Below are 18,037 nucleotides of genomic sequence, written 5' to 3'. Positions count from 1 at the left end.
CACACGACAAGAGGAATGGACAGGATGACAGGACATGATGCAACAACTTCCACGGTACCAGAGGGAGCAGTAGAGGGCAAAAACTGTAGAACACAGAGATTGGGATACATTCTACAAATAACTGTGGACTCTGGGTACAAGTTCCGCTCTGAGACGGGGGAGCAATTCGAGGCGGGCCGCGTCAAACCTGTCAAGAAGAGTGATGCCCACCCAAGAAACTGACACAATATTATTGACTGCGCAGGGCTGCTGAGCCACATGGAGCACATGCGCATGGACCCGAAGCACCAGTTCGCGGCGCAGTACGTGCTGAGCCGCGCGGCCGCCGAGCGCCGCGAGCGCGAGTCGCTGCTGGCGGCGGCTGCCGTCGCCGCGTCCTCCGGCGGCCTGGCCGGCCTGGGCGGCGTGGGCGTCGGCGTCGGCGTGCCCGGCGTGGGCGGCGGGGGCGGCGCCGGCGCCGCGGGCGGGCCCAGCTCCATGTGCGCCAGCCCGTCGGCGCAGTCCGACTCCTCGTCCGGCGGCGGCCGACTCTCCTCCACCGGCTCCGAGCCCGGCACCGCCACAGGTACGTACTCTAGCCTCTAAATACTCTGTACACTCCTCCACTTCTATACGTTTAACCCCCAATTGTAATAAGCTCACCGGAGAAAAACTTAGTCGCTTGAGGAGACGCTCCAACCTCACTTCGGCGAGGAAGAGAGCCCACACTTTTCTTCAGGTAAGCCATATTAACATGGCAAAGTAGATGCCAGACTGAGATTCATTGGAAGAATCCTAAGGAAATGCAGTCCGAAAACAAAGGAAGTAGGTTACAGTACACTTGTTCGCCCACTGCTTGAATACTGCTCACCGGTGTGGGATCCCTACCAGATAGGGTTGACAGAAGAGATAGAGAAGATCCAACGGAGGGCAGCGCGCTTCGTTATATGATCATTTAGCAATCGCGAAAGCGTTACGGAGATGATAGACAAACTCCAGTGGAATACTCTGCAAGAGAGACGCTCAGTAGCTCGGTACGGGCTTTTGTTGAAGTTTCGAGAACATACCTTCACTGACGAGTCAGGAAGTATATTGCTCCCTCCTACGTATTAAAAATGGTTCAAATGGCTCTGAGCCCTATGGGACTTAACATCTCAGGTCTTCAGTCCCCTAGAACTTAGAACTACTTAAACGCAACTAACCTAAGGACATCACACGCATCCATGCCCGAGGCAGGATTCGAACCTGCGACCGTAGCCGTCGCGCGGTTCCAGACTGAAGCGCCTAGAACCGCCCGGCCACCAGCGGCCGGCTCCTACGTATATCTCGCGAACAGACCATGAGGATAAAATCAGAGAGATTAGAGCCCACTCAGAGGCATACCGACAATCTTTCTTTCCACGAACAATACGAGACTGGAATGGAAGGGAGAACCGATAAAGGTACTCAAGGTACCCTCCGCCACACACCGTCAGGTGGCTTGTGCAGTATGGATGTAGATGTAGATGTAGAAGGCATTCGTTGACGATTAGATACCGTAGAGCTGGAGACTGCGAGGAAGTCGACTGATACGTTTCACCCGCTGTCCTAAACAGTCGCAGACATTTCCTGTGCCATTAACATCGGGTGGGCCGTGCGGAATTAGCCGAGCGGTCTAAGGCGCTGCAGCGGCTGAACCCGGCAGAGATTCGAGTCCTCCCACGGGCATGTGTGTGTGTGTGTTTGTCCTTAGGACAATTTAGATTAAGTAGTGTTTAAGCTTAGGGACTGATGACCTTAGCAGTTAAGTCCCATAAGATTTCACACAAATTTGAACATCGGGTCATCTAGCGGGCCACCCGTAGTGCAGTGGGGTGCTTCACAGTTCGTCAAACCACAAACGTGAGTGTCTGCAGTCCTCTGAACACGGGTGTTGTTATCTTGGAAGACGGGAGTTCCCACAGCATACTCATCACGAAAATGTCGAGGAAACTGTCGAAATAAATATCTTTGTTCCTGTTCACTATATCGTGAATGAGTGAGCCAAGTCGTGGTACGAAAAACTCTCCTAAAAACAGTAGATAAACAGCTCCGACATGAACTAAAACCTCCACACAGCGTGATTTAAACTGCTAAGGTCATCAGTCCCTAAGCTTACACACTATTTAACTGCCGGCCGGAGTGGCCGGGCGGTTCTAGGTGCTACAGTCCGGAACCACGCGACCGCTACGGCCGCAGGTTCGAATCCTGCCTCGGGCATGGATGTGTGTGATGTCCTTAGGTTAGTTAGGTTTAAGTACTTCTAAGTTCTAGGGGACTGATGACCTCAGAAGTTAAGTCCCATAGTGCTCAGAGCCATTTGAACAATTTGAACTACTTAACCTAAATTATCCTAACGACAAACACACACACCCATGCCCGAGGGTGAACTCGAACCTCCGCCGGGACCAGCCGCACGGTCCATGACTGCAGCGCTTCAGACCGCTCGGCTGTATCATTTGAGAAGCGCCAAAATCGTGACTTGTCAGCGCACACTGCATTCTTCCAGTAAGTTACTGTCCAGTTTCAGTGTCGTTCGGCCCATTGAAAAGGAACAGCTTTACGTTTCGGTGTGAAAAATGGCCTTCTGCGAGGTACCCGGCCTCATACGTCTATTTAATGCTGCTCCCTTCGCTGTGATCACTCGTAAGGTGGTTAAGATCGAACTCCATTCACTGGCAGCCGGTTTTCCCGTCGGGATCGAAACCGATTGTTACTGTCAACAAGTCACACTCGTCTCCGGTCGCTGTCGGTCAGGATATTATTACGCCCACTGTGTTAAACGGTACCCTATTCCTTGTTCATCGGACTCGCATTCGGGAGGACGACGGTTCAATCCCGCGTCCGGCCATCCTGATTTAGGTTTTCCGTGATTTCCCTAAATCACTCCAGGCAAATGCCGGGATGGTTCCTCTGAAAGGGCACGGCCGACTTCCTTCCCCATCCTTCCTTAATCCGATGAGACCGATGACCACGCTGTCTGGTCTCCTTCCCCAAACAACCAACCAACCAACCTTGTTCATCCGTTCGACAGTGTGCCTGGATACCACCAAACATGGAAGCTGCTTCCTACCGATCTATCGCGTGTGACTAAGGGTTCAAATGGCTCTGAGCACTATGGAACTTAACATCTGATGTCATCAGTCCCCTAGAACTTAGAACGACTTAAACCTAACTAACCTAAGGACATCACACACATCCATGCCCGAGGCAGGATTCGAACCTGCGACCGTAGCGGTCGCGCGGTTCCAGACTGAAGCGCCTAGAACCGCTCGGCCACACGGGGCGGCGCGTGTGACTGCGCAACTAATATTTTGTCCGGTGAGCTTATATTCTCTCTTGCTGAAGGAAAGAAGGAAATCATGACATTTTCATACTGTAGAGTGCGTCCAAACAGAACTTCTGGAACCTGAGTCCAACAGCATCTGAAGACTGATTAACTGTGTTACTAAATTTTAGTGCTGACTTTTTAATTTTTTTACTATTGATGGCAACTAATACTTGAAGCAAGATGGATTTTATTTGATCTGACACCACACTAAGGACGTTGCCATTTAGATTGTTTTAAATAATGTTATGATACCTGAAGATCTGATCACCCAAACCAGTTGAAAATAAAGAATAATTTTATCAGAAGCTCTTCGCGTTTTCAGATATGACTTCTTGCAAATACTTAAGACCTGTCGGCCACCACCTGCACAAAATACGATTACCACTGGACGCTTGAGTGCCCTGCTCTACATCTCGAAAAACGGGGAGCCTACTTTCCCTTCATGTCTCTGTAATGTCTTGCAGGCGCCAGTCCACAGGGCGATGAAGACCATCGTTTCTCACTCTATTCGTGGCATCCACCGTTAATGTCTCCACCAGTGTTTGACTTGTAATGTTCGTCATCATTTTGCCAGACAACATATCAGAGATGGGGCTTTTCTGCTTTTCTTACCAATGGTTTGGAAGGAACTTTTAGGTAGACGTGGATGGTGAGGGTGCCTCGAGGATATAACTGGACGTATCCCGGTTTCAGGTAGCGGGATGCTGAACAACAGTGACAAAAGGGAGGGCAAACTGGGTGGGCAGCTACAGCCCAACAGTGTACAGCAGCAGACGATGGACTACAACACACTGTCTTCGCAATGTACACTCCTGGAAATTGAAATAAGAACACCATGAATTCATTGTCCCAGGAAGGGGAAACTTTATTGACACATTCCTGGGGTCAGATACATCACATGATCACACTGACAGAACCACAGGCACATAGACACAGGCAACAGAGCATGCACAATGTCGGCACTAGTACAGTGTATATCCACCTTTCGCAGCAATGCAGGCTGCTATTCTCCCATGGAGACGATCGTAGAGATGCTGGATGTAGTCCTGTGGAACGGCTTGCCATGCCATTTCCACCTGGCGCCTCAGTTGGACCAGCGTTCGTGCTGGACGTGCAGACCGCGTGAGACGACGCTTCATCCAGTCCCAAATATGCTCAATGGGGGACAGATGCGGAGATCTTGCTGGCCAGGGTAGTTGACTTACACCTTCTAGAGCACGTTGGGTGGCACGGGATACATGCGGACGTGCATTGTCCTGTTGGAACAGCAAGTTCCCTTGCCGGTCTAGGAATGGTAGAACGATGGGTTCGATGACGGTTTGGATGTACCGTGCACTATTCAGTGTCCCCTCGACGATCACCAGTGGTGTACGGCCAGTGTAGGAGATCGCTCCCCACACCATGATGCCGGGTGTTGGCCCTGTGTGCCTCGGTCGTATGCAGTCCTGATTGTGGCGCTCACCTGCACGCCGCCAAACACGCATACGACCATCATTGGCACCAAGGCAGAAGCGGTTGCGAATGGTCCTCGCCGATACCCCAGGAGCAACAGTGTCCCTAATTTGCTGGGAAGTGGCGGTGCGGTCCCCTACGGCACTGCGTAGGATCCTACGGTCTTGGCGTACATCCGTGCGTCGCTGCGGTCCGGTCCCAGGTCGACGGGCACGTGCACCTTCCGCCGACCACTGGCGACAACATCGATGTACTGTGGAGACCTCACGCCCCACGTGTTGAGCAATTCGGCGGTACGTCCACCCGGCCTCCCGCATGCCCACTATACGCCCTCGCTCAAAGTCCGTCAACTGCACATACGGTTCACGTCCACGCTGTCGCGGCATGCTACCAGTGTTAAAGACTGCGATGGAGCTCCGTATGCCACGACAAACTGGCTGACACTGACGGCGGCGGTGCACAAATGCCGCGCAGCTAGCGCCATTCGACGGCCAATACCGCGGTTCCTGGTGTGCCCGCTGTGCCGTGCGTGTGATCATTGCTTGTACAGCCCTCTCGCAGTGTCCGGAGCAAGTATGGTGGGTCTGACACACCGGTGTCAATGTGTTCTTTTTTCCATTTCCAGGAGTGTATGTCAGTGCTCATGTGGCTGCAGGACCCGAGCTGCTGAAATGGGACAACAGTGGACCAGACAATCTAAACGAGCCGCTGCATTCTAACATATTGCGGTACAAGATCTGAGGCTGCAGCAGGCTACATTTTCTCTAGATGTCAATGCTTGTGTGGTTGAAAAACTAGTGCTGCTAGATAAGAGCAACAACAACAATAGGCTGGGCTAGAAGAGTGAGTTGCTGCAGGTCAACAATGGGTTGTATCAGATGGTGGCCTACGACATACTCCTTTTCCTCTAGACATAAGCGTTCGAGTGGGTGGAGGTCCGTGGTTGCCCTTACAACGAAAACACGAAGAACAAAGACGGCATGGGACGGGGATACTGGACGAGTTGCTGTGGTCCAGCAGAGGGTGGCACCAGTTGGGAGGCCGTAGCGGTCTGCTTTTGCTCGAGATGCAGGTGGTCAGGCGGTTGCAGGTCCCAGGGTGCTAACAACAGCAACAACAAGAATAAAGACGAGAAATTCATGGATGTATGTTCCGTCTATCTAACTAAATGAAAGGCAATTTATTTATTGTCATGTGCGTTTCGCTTTTTTTATTTGTGAGCCATTTTAGTGGCCTGTAATAGATGTTTCTTTTCATACATGTAATTTATGTACTATGTAGCAGTTGCACTAACTTTCTATATTCCATTTTCTCACTTTTTTCTGGTTTTTCAGATGTGAATCAATTTTTGTATCACAAATTTCATGAGGTGGATTTGTCGTTCGTTGTTACTTACGATTTCCAGTGCTGTTAACCCATATGTGTGGTCTTGGAGATGTGTTCATTAGTCCCCTTGCTCCAGATGGCCGACGTCCGGCGATTTTTCACCCACATTTGTTACAACACATCACTTTCATCACTTGCACTTTTAATTTTCTGATCAACATACGTGTATACAGTGTTTCCAACTGTCGCTGTGTGTTTATCTTTGGTCTTTTGTTTTTTGTTGTTTGTGTGGTTTGATATTTTTCATTTGTTTTGTGTGTGTGTGTATTTTGTTATGTGCAAACACAGCGACGGTTGGTAACGCTACACACCGAAAACACACACGTGTTGATCACAAAACGAAAAGTGCAAGTCATGTAAGTGATGTATTGTAACAAATGGGGGTGAAAAAGCGCCGTAAATCTGCCAGCTGGAGCAAGGGGACTAATGAACACGTCTCCAGGACCACACATCTGGGCTAACTGTACTGGAAATGTAGCACCGGACGATAATTTCACCTCACAAAATTTTTGCCACAAAAGTTGATTCTAATCTGAAAAACAAGAGAAAAACATCACAAAATGTAGCATAGTAACATATTGTAACTACTGCGTAATAATACATTTGTTATATGTATACAAAAAAGCACGTATTACAGACCACTGAAGATGCTTCACAAGTAAAAAGAAGGGAGTATGCCAATAAACAAACTGCCTTTCATTTAGTTGCATAGACGGAACATACCTCCATGAATTTTTAAGCAACTAAGACACGACGGAAAACAGAACACCGAGTGAGGTGACGCAGTGGCTAGCACACTGGACTCGCATTCGGGAGGACGACGGTTCAATGCCGCGTCCGGTCATCCTGATTAAGGTTTTCCGTGATTTTCCTAAATTGCTCCAGGCAAATGCCGGGATGGTTCCTCTGAAAGGGCACGGCCGACTCCCTTCCCCGTCCTTCCTTAATCCGATGAGACCGATGACCTCGCTGTCTGGTCTCCTCCCCCAGACAACCCAATCCAAAACAGAACAAATGACGAAACGACAACAAAAACAACAATGAGCTGGACAAGCTAGGCAACTCAGCAGCTTGCCCAACAATGGGCTGCAACAGATGACTGGCAACTGTTTTTGTTCTGGATATAAGCGACTGGTTGGTTCCTGTTTCTAGGTTGATGAATAACAACAACAATAAAAGTTGGTTGGTCCAACTTATCCAGCTCAACGATAGGCGGTAGCAGTTGGTGAGCTTTGGCGGACTCCATTTGCCCTAGATGTGAGTGCTATGGTGGTTACAGGTCCTGGGCTGCTGAACAACAACAACAACAACAACGGGCCGGGAAAGCTGGGCGAGCTGCTGCGGCCCAACAACGGGCTACATCAGATGGCAGGCTACGGTGAAGACCTGCACAACGCGAGCCGCATGGCTGCCATGGCCGCCATCGTGGGGCAGTCCGGCGTGGCCAGTCCTGCCGTCGGGCCGCAGGTACAGTAGCCTGGCCATGTCTTTGCTTGTCTTCTGCCTGTAGAAATTAGTGCATGGTTGTGGCGATGACGATGCCTACACAAACATGTGACCTTCCACGATAATCAGACAGGACATAAATTTTTTGAATCCTACAGTTATGCTCCGTGACGACCTGCTGTCGTCCTTGGTGTAAAATTTGTCGTGTCCCAACATTATACAGATGGAAGTGGGCTATTTGAAATAGTCTACCAGTGGTCAGAATTGGATATTCTGGGCAGTAAGAGATCTCGAATGAGCAGATGCAGATATTTGTTAACAATTTATGCTGCATGATAAACAACTGCCTGTGGAATCGACGCCCATTGTGCTACCTCGAAAAGCAGTAGAAAATAGTCCGTGACGAGTCCATGGTGTTCTCCACCGTTTACAACTCAGAGCGATTTGTCGAAAATGGAGCATTACTCGTTACAGACACGCTTTTAATATAGGAATCTGCGAAGTGCCGTCTCGGAAAGCGGAATGATTTTACGGAGAACAGTTTCGTCATCGGCGTCATCCTGGTTGGAGTAAATATATTGCACCAAATAAATGTATTGCTCCGAATAAATACATCGGAGCAGTGAAGCAGCAGAGAGCTAGCAAGATTCTCGACAGTAGAATTTAAGGGGATGGTGTTGGATAATGTGGGAGATGGTTCATCAAATAACCGCCTGTCATGCACGCTCCGAAGGAAATAGCGTGGCGAGTAATAGTGAAGCAGAAAGTACGCTCTTATTGTAAACGAAGTGCGCGAGTACCGGCCTCAAGCGATTTTTTTCAATTCTATATGTTGATTACGTTGAGAATGGCGTTTGCTCCTTTGGACAGTTTCTAGTAGCTATACGTGTGAAAATTGTACGAAAAAAACTAAATGTTGGTTTCCAATCATTAGTAGTTTAGGATCGTCCACCATGGGTAAAAGGTTGATCCTAAATGTTAGGGACACCTTGCACGATGCGTGGAAAGAACTTCTGTTACAAATTTAGAAGAATTTTTAAATACACGAATAGAAACTTCTGTATATAATAAAATGGGGATCGGACACTTTTTTCCCTTTAGAGACCTAAATACCAAAGAGGTAGAAGAAAATAAGAGAATAGGGACAGGCTTTCCATTTGTAATACCTTTAATTTCTGGCACATTGTTTTATAGCCGTAACTTCCTAAGGTTTCCACTTTGAGGATTGAATCAGACATTGGATCTGTTGAGAAAGGACTGTCGAAATTGACTGAAGACGCCTGGCAATCAGCCAACGGTTTCGAAAGCCGTGAAGATGTGGGTGACGATTGGTTTGAGATTCCAGCCGCACACAGCGGGCTAGCAGGCCATTCCACCCTGCAAGAACGCAGTGCCTTAAATTCCGTTCCCGTATGCTTGATTTGTGCTTTGGAAATTTGGAATCGTTATTAAAAGGACATATCCGGAGTAAATATATTCTGTTATATTGGTGTCACATACATGACCCTTTTATGACCCAATCTTGAGTACTACTCGAGTGTTTGGGATCTCTAACAGGTCGGATTAAAGAAAGACATCGAAGCAGTTTAGAGGCGTCCAGACTGATGACCTCAGAAGTTAAGTCGCATAGTGCTCAGAGCCAGAGGCGTGCAGTTAGATTTGGTACCGTTAGGTTCGATCAACGTGCGAGTATTACGGAAATGCTCCGCGAAATCAAATGGGAATCCGTGGAGAGAAGAACGGTATTGAGAAATTTTAGAGAACCGGCATCTGCGACAGGCTTCCGAGCAATCCTACTGCCACCGACATGCATTTCACTCGAGGGCTGTGAAGATAAGATGAGAAAAATGACGGCTCGAACAGAAGGGCACAGATAGTCGGTTTTCCCTCTCTCCATTTGCGAGTGAAACAGGAACCGGATCGGCTGGCACTGATACAAAAACACGCCGCCACGCACCGTATGGTGACTTGCGGAATATGCAAGCAGATGCAGATTCTTCTAATCAGAAGAGCGTACTTCCGTGGATAGTGTACCTGGCAGGAGCTCCAAAATTGATAAACTTGAACTTAAATGAAGCAGGCGATCTCTAAATTCATCGAAATCGCTGCCAACCTGCTCCTGCATACGGAGGTGAAATTACAATAAAGGTGTTTAGATACAGAACTTGGCAAAATCTATGACGGAGCATGGCAACCAGCTAACACCAGAATTAATTACAAGAGCCTCCGCTGACCACTGCTCAACTCCTTTCACCGTCTATCTTGAACGATACTGATCTTGCACTAAAACACGCCTTTCTGCATCCACTAACCTAGCAACCACGTCCCCTAGAGAAATATCTCCTTTTTTTAGGCACTGTATTTTTTTATTTACTCTATCATTACTCTAAATTTGTAACAGTAGTTCTTCTATTCCTGTGTTAGGTAACATGCCAAACTGTACCCTATTTTGAAAATTGATTTTAAGTAAAATGTAATTGTTCCCAATTTCGTGATTACCTTAGGTTATTTTCTATGAGAAGTAACTTCAAACTATCTTTGTTCGACGTGCCGTTTAATGACTGTAACTTCCACTCCTTTCGAGCTATCTCTGTTTGCACAGCCTCATTCTATATGTAGCAGTAGAAGTGTGTAGCCATGAGGTGTGCGTCGACTAATACTCAATTGTGGCGTTCCAGGGAATTCCTTTTGTTTCGCAGGGATGATATTTTCAGGCTGGACGGTAAACAGTAAACAGCGACGGCTACCGGACCTTGACCCTTCGATAAGGGACGAGTAGCGTGTGGCTAGCGCCCTCTCATTACAGCAATGTGTCTCCCGGGTCAAAGGTCGCCTTTCGAAACGCCTATCAGTGTTGCAAGTTGTGCCGTGCTGCACGAGTGTTTGTTCTTAGCGAACCAAGGACGACTCTTCCATTAGATTTGTGCACGTGCGGCACACGGCAGAGGAGAGGCTGGTGTGTGTGTGTGTGTGTGTGTGTGTGTGTGTGTGTGCTTGCTTGTGAGGCAGGGTGTGTGTGTGTGTGTGTGTTTGTGTGTGTGTGTGTGTGTGTGTGTGTTTGCTTGCTTGTGAGGCAGGCGACAGACAGAGTAATTCAAACTAAATTAAAATGTAGCTCCTTAACGAGTTACTGGAGACGAATATGGCCAGACGATTAGTTGGACAAAGCGCTAAAAAGATAATTTTTCTCGCACATTTCTTTAATCTGCGATACGCAAAGATCTTACAGAAATCAAAAATAATTCTAACGCTTTCATAAGGTGACCCTATACAGCTATCAGGAATTTGAAGAACTGATTCTACTTTCTACCAGTTTCGGTCGTAGCGACTATCTTAGCAGGAAGAAACAACAGCTGTCCATTAGATGGATATGCATTTCAACTCTGATGGTTTTCAGTTTATCCAAAGGAGAATTGAACTGCGTATCCATCTAATGTACAGTCTTTTCCCTTCCTATTAAGATGTTCGCAACGACCGAAACAGGTAGAAAATAAAGAATACATGGTAAACATACAGTTCTTCAAAAATAACTCGTCATTGAGTCACGGGAATTTAAATAATTGTTATGATCTCTGATCTTGCCGGGAAACTGAACAAAATGCTAGAAAAACACGGAGAGCGGATCAAAACCGTGGCTTAAAACGAATGTGAACGTAAAATACTGTGAGACAAGCATGATGTAAGATTTCCACTACTATTTCTTCTCTGCATTCTGTCCTTCATTTCACAGATGTATATCTGCTTTTCTGTCCTTTGAATAAGTTTGACTTGTAACAGTAGCGATAATTCTACTAGATAAGAAGGTTAGAATTGTAAGTCACTGTACAATAGAAAATAACACTGGTTTCCATAAATTAAAGAGAAGTCGCAAAAGTAACTATAACTAAAAACATTTAGTATGTAATGAAACTGAGCCCAGTTGTAGACACTATTAAATGACATAAAAGTAACAGGAAAGGTCAGTTTCAGTGAAGCAAGTTGTTTGTGACAAGTTAAGAGCATGCAACCCCGCTAGTGGACAATTACACCCTACGAGTACCCCTTACGGACTGATTCGATGCGGCCATCATTTTCAAATTAGGACATATTTACGAAAGTAAAAAATGCATTTCTTTTGTACCGGGTCCAATGCCTCGCTGAATATCTAACCAATGACATTTTTTCACCCCTAACTATTAAAATGTTTACTCTGCAGAATTCTAATTTCGGTTATTTAGCCGTTGTGAAGTTCACGCTGCAACAACTCGATGTAACTGCGCATTTATTTAACAGCATACTTACACTGTGCAACAGCTTTCAGAAATAGCAACTGGATTCTTCAAAAACTCTGCATCTACAAATGTCAGGTAAAATAGTCACCACGAGCAACTAAACATTCATCATAATTGACGAAAGCGTTTTTTTCCGGATTGTTTGAGATCTTACTTATCTCTCAGATCTCAGCGAACCAGGATTAGGACACGAGGTTCCCATTCGAAAATATTTGTGAGGGGATTATTTCCACTTCCAGATTCTATACCCTGTATGTGTAAAAGAAAACAGATAAATCGACATGAAGCGAGAGCAACACACGGTGCATGAGCGAAGTTAAAATTACCGTGTTATTAGTACTGACAAGTTGAAGTACGAGGGGTAATGATAAAGTTCTAATTGCCACCTTGCACAAATCAGGCTGCAGCCATGAAAGTTGCTGGTTATGTTAGTCCTTATCTGTGTATTCACCCCTCCACGCGCCACATTTTTTCTCCACGATGGATAACTCCGTGCAGGCTTTGACTGTAGAAGTCTGCCTTTTGGATGTTCGGGGAACGTGCCAGCACGAAAAGCATCTCGTCGTCACTCTGCCGATACCTGTCTGTATCTGAGGGATGAGAGAAGACGGTGAAGTTACTACGTGCCATGTGAGAAGAAGGAGGGGCACTTGATAGCCCTAAGAGTCAGCATGTGTTGCTGCGTCCTGTGCAGAATTAATTGGGACGTTGTCGCAGAACCGAAACACGCCCTTGGGGAGCTTCCCGCAACACCTCATCTTGATAGCCGCACATAACTTTGCCGAGAGATTTCGGTAGTATGCTCCTGGGACGCCCATCGTCTGGAACGTACTACCGAACTCTTTCGAAACTTCCCGCACAGGGAGAACACCGTTCCTGATCGCTGAGGATCATGACTACCGACTTTCGAAATCCACTCCGCGACACTATCTGCGCCCAGAGGCACCGAAACATGCCTTTTGCACTCTAAGAGGGCTGCCGGTCGATTTCCCCATTTCGCGAGGTCCAAAACCTCTCCAAGAAATTATTTTGGCATTCACGCCTTTCGACCAGTCAGCCTCAAGAACAAAATTTCAATCTTTCAATTAGCCATTTCCAGTTACCACTAATAGAAGTCAGCAAAGAACTGTTTCCTGCGAGGGCTCTTCAAGTTTATTTCGCACAGGAGGTGTCGAGACACCAGCCATCCTGGCCAAATCACTCGGCGCTGGAAACAGTACAGACGACCCGAACAGCCACCCATTTAGTAGGGTTTAGAGAAGGCGGGACGAAAACTTACTTCCTCCGGGTCCCGGAAATCGATCCAGGGCTTTCGCAACTGGACGAGCGCACAGGTGCTACCAGAAAACGGTATGTTGCACGGAGTAGTGGCAGATATAGGAGCAGGGAAAGTGTTTTGGATGTCTGACTATGTGAGGGAACTTTAAAAAATAGCTCAGGATACAGGTTGCCGAAAGCGAGGCTTTCGAGGATCTGGGGGGAGCAGTGAAAGTTGAGAGTAGAGTACATGTCTGGATGCAGTAACCATTCCGTTGGCAGCAGCAAGGCAAGGGATCGTGACACTATTCCTTCCGAGTGGCGAAAAAGCGTTTATTTCTGTCCGAGTTCGGGCTGCCTGCAAACCACCAACGGTCGTAGATCGCAGCTCGATCGGCAAATGGTGCCTGGGCGATGGCTATCACAGTTTCCAACTGTCTGTTCCCTGCTATGCAACTTATCTTGTTTTTACGTGACCAGAAATCAAACTTTTTAAGCCTATAATTAAGCTGTGCCCATGCTTTCTTGTTTAACCACCGTAATTCATCGAGTGTACATTTACTGGGACAGTTAGTGTAGATCAGGAGATGTTCCATATCCCGATACTCGCCAGAGTCACATCTCTCGTCTTATCTATATTACTAAACCGCTATCTCGGAAGCCGGTAACAGTTGAAGGTCGCCTGTCTAACAGCTTTCAGGGCCAACAAAAACTTAATTTTCAGTATTTCGCGTCATTATTGGCCGAAATTAATACTCTGCCTTAATATATTCATTAAGAGATATAACCTTATATTAAAAGTTTAACACAATAAGACAAGTTTTACAGTTAGAAACTGTGTGTTTGTGTTGAAACAGCGTAACTGACGGTGCAGAAATACCCGGACTTTATTCATCCAGTATTTGAGGATGAGCGCACTTAGCGATTTCCAGCAAAATTTACACATAATTTCAAACTTTTACGAAACTCTCTCTCGGTGACACCCCACGGAGATGATGAAAGGAAGACGGTTTATCGCTTACTTCGCTTTCGCTCATGCAGTCAAACTCCAGCATGACATTTTAACTTATTACTTCTTTACTATGGAATCTGTTCCCAACACAGTTTGCAGACAGTTTCCACATATACCACTGAATGTCCATGCAAAATTAAATCATTTTACGACACATAGTTCAGCATATATGACGTCACAAACATTTAGAAGGGTCGAAAACTACCTTTGGTTCAAAATTATGCGCGGTAAAACTTCAGCACTAGGTATGAGGGTTTAATTTATTACTTCTTTACTACGAACTCTATTTGCAACTCGCTCTTCAGATAGTATCTACATGTATCAGAATGTACTTGCAAAATTATGTCATTGCACGAAAAGAAGTTTAGAAGATGTGAAGTCATAAACATTGAGTTGTGTGAAAAACAAGCTTTTACTTAAAATGGAGTCCAAATTGTCCAGACTATATTCATTCATAATGAAAGCAGTTAGCGACCTCCAACAAACGTTAAGCATAATTTCAAACATTTCCTAAACTTTTCTCTATTATACGCTTAAAAACAAATATTTAACACATTAACTCATTTCTAAAGTAATCAGACGTTCGAAGCTGTTTTATGCGAGGGAGTTTAAGAATAGAGGGTTTACTGGTTCATCTATAAGGCCTCACTAGATCACCTTTGCTTCCACTGATACCGAGCCTCCGCCAACGCGGTTCTGGCTGCTCCAGATCTCGAGTGCTCGCCTCTGGCAATCTCCTGTCGTTTGGAGGCTCAGTAATTCGTTCGGGAATCTCTCGAGGGATTTAAGTCTTACAGGTCCACAGGCACTTCCAAATAAGGAGTGGCGCTTAAGCTTCTCAGTACGTTCGCGAGCGGCTCTCAGGGGTCGTAGCCCGGGTACCCGGCTACTCGGTGTGGTTTAGGAAGCAGACTTGGCTCTGATTTGTGGAAACCAGTGGCAGAGTGTGGGAGTGGCGAGCCGCAGCGGTGTGTGTCCTGTCGCAGCGGGCTCCTACCAGCGACGAGTGGCCGGTGTTGCAGGCGGTCGCGGTGCAGGCGGCGGCGGTCAACCTGGCCGCCGCGATGCGCATGGGCGCCACCGGGCTCGCCTCGCCAGTCTCCTCCGCCAACGGCGGCGGGGGCGGCGGCGGGGGCGGCGGGGGCGGCGCCGGCGGCGGAGGGCCCCCGGGCGCGGCGGGCACGCCGCCCGCAGACGTGCAGCACGCCGCCGCCATGGCCATGCGCGCCGCCTCCATGGCCGACTCCATGCGCTCCATGGACGCCGCCATGCGCCAGTCCATGGGCGTCGACTCTCACCACCACCACCACCATCCCGGCCACCAGCCGCACCACAACCACCAGCAGGTAAGCACTGCTACTGGGAACTTCTTTAGTAGCCATTCGCGACACGGTTGACATCTGTCAATCGGGGCTCTTCACAATTAAAAAAAAAAAAAAAATGGCTCTGAGCACTATGGTACTTAACTTCTGAGATCATTAGTCCCCTAGAACTTAGAACTACTTAATCCTAACTAACCTAAGATCATCACACACATCCATGCCAGAGGCAGGATTCGAACCTGCGACCTTGGCGATCGCGCTGTTCCGCACTGTAGCGCTTAGAACCGCTCGGCCACTCGGCCGGCTCCCGAGAGTCAAACATACCTGTGCCCGTTCGTGCGGCCCCCTTTTTTAATACACATTCAATATCTCTTGTTAGTCCTGTTTGGTATGGATCCCCCACATTTGTGCAGTTTTCTTGGACGTCCTACACGACTCTTTTTGTGAGCAATCTGCTCTGTAGACTGACTACATTTTTCACATTTTCCCAGTATTCCTCGAATAAACCGAAGTCTGTCACCTTCTATACCTACAACTGTGTCATCAATCTATTTCATATCCTCACAGATTGCTGCATACATATACTTGTATCATTTCACTGATAACAAGTTGTGTCTTATTGATATTGTACCCATAAGGTAAAGGTTACATCAATCGGAAGGTTGGTGTGAACAGCACAGTACTTTACAAGGCAGCGGCAGATGGTATACCGTTTCCTTCCTCCACATTTGAACTGACGTATCCAGCCAGTTATAGGAGAACCGCGGTGCAGTTCGTCCTTTACCAAGTCGACAAACATTGCCAGAGGTGAAAGAAGTGATCGTGACAGATGAAACTCGTAGAACTCACCGGGCATCCAACACGAGACCTTTGGATCCGCAGCCTGGCAGTCTCCTGTTTCTTTATTTCTATTTTTTTCTCTTTTTACCCAGAAGGTATCTGATTTCAAGTCAGACGCCTTAATCACTTTTTTTTGCTTCATTGAACCGGTAAAAGATACTCTAATCTGTGTTTTCTGCACGGAACATTTCTGTTTATTTAAAACAAGCTGGTAACCTTTGTACCACTTTCAAATCTTATCTTTCCGATAGTGCTTCATTATAAATAACTGTGTCTTACGTAAAAAGTCAGAGGTCACTATTAATACTGTCTGCAATATCGTTAATACATCAAAAAAGTTTTGCACCACCCCGGTTCCCAGAACTCCTGAAGACAGACGTTGACTGTGGATATTGTATCACAGATACAGTCCCTTTGACTGTTCAGAGATGCCACTAGGCCCGCCCAAAGATGTAAACGACCATGCACGAGCAGCGCCTATTAGTCGGAGGGGGGTCCGACAGCCGATGAGTTCCCGTCATTTCACAAGGAAGGAGGTACACGGCTCGTGTTTTCTGTAGTTCAACCATGCCTAGACGGTCAATACCGCGGTTCGATCGCGTCCGCATTGTTACTTGGTGCCAGGAAGGGCTCTCAACAAGTTAAGTGTCCAGGCATCTCGGAGTGAACCAAAGCGATGTTTTTCGGACATGGAGGAGATAAAGAGAGACAGGAACTGTCGACGACATGCCTCGCTGAGGCCGCCCAAGGGCTACTACTGCAGTGGATGACCGCTACCTACGGATAATGGCTCGGAGGAACCCTGACAGCAACGCCACCATGTTGAATAACGCTGTTCGTGCAGTCTCAGGACGTCGTGTTACGACTCAAACTGTGCGCAATAGGCTGCATGATGCGCAACTTCGCTCCCGACATCCATAGCGAGGTCCATCTTTGCAACCACGACACCATGCAGCACGGTACAGGTGGGCCCAACAACATGCCGAATGGACCGCTCAGGATTGGCATCACGTTCTCTTCATCGGTGAGTGTCGCATATGCCTTCAACCAGGTAATCGTCAAAGACGCGTTTGGAGGCAACCCGGTCAGGAGGAACCCCTTACACACACTGGCCAGCGAGTGCAAGGTGGAGATTGCCTGCTGTTTTGGGGGAAAGGGGGGGGGGGGAGAAATTATGTGGGACCGACGTACGCCGATGGTGGTCATGGAAGGCGCCATAACGGCTGTACGATACGTGAATGCCATCCTACGACCGATAGTGCAACCATATTGGCAGCACATTGGCGAGGCATGGAGGACAATTCGCGCCCCATCGTGCACATCTTGTGAATGACTTCCTTCATGGTAACGAAATCGCTCGACTAGAGTGGCCAGTATGCTCTCCAGAGATGAACCCAATCAAACATGCCTGGGATAGATTGAAAAGGGCTGTTTATGGACGACGTAACCGACCAACCACTCTGAGGGATCTACACCGAATCGCCGTTAAGGAGTGGGACAATCTAGACCAACAGTGCCTTGATGAACTTGTGGACAGTGTGCCACGACGAATACAGGTATGCATCAGTGCAATAGGACGTGCTACTGGGTATTAGAGGTGCCGGTGTGTACAGCAATCTGGACCACCACCTCTGAAGGTCTCGCTGTACGGTGGTACAACATGCAATGTGTGGTTTTGATGAGAAATAAAAACGGCGGAAATTATGTTTATGTTGATTTCTAT

At 47.5% G+C, this 18,037-nt stretch overlaps 1 protein-coding gene across 1 annotated transcript in view; it reads left to right on the top strand.

The window, feature by feature from the left end:
* The window catches only part of LOC126185029 (zinc finger and BTB domain-containing protein 24-like), a 566,213-nt gene that overhangs the window by 534,496 nt on the left and 13,680 nt on the right, over positions 1 to 18,037 (top strand). The window contains exons 11-13 of the mRNA XM_049927762.1: positions 245 to 565; positions 7,446 to 7,633; positions 15,175 to 15,498. Of these exons, the coding sequence (XP_049783719.1) occupies positions 245 to 565; positions 7,446 to 7,633; positions 15,175 to 15,498 (833 nt within the window). The remainder of the gene's footprint in view (positions 1 to 244; positions 566 to 7,445; positions 7,634 to 15,174; positions 15,499 to 18,037) is intronic.

This window comes from Schistocerca cancellata, chromosome 4, assembly GCF_023864275.1.
Source record: "Schistocerca cancellata isolate TAMUIC-IGC-003103 chromosome 4, iqSchCanc2.1, whole genome shotgun sequence".
Lineage (NCBI taxonomy): Eukaryota > Metazoa > Arthropoda > Insecta > Orthoptera > Acrididae > Schistocerca > Schistocerca cancellata.
This window is presented reverse-complemented; position numbering and strand designations above follow the sequence as displayed.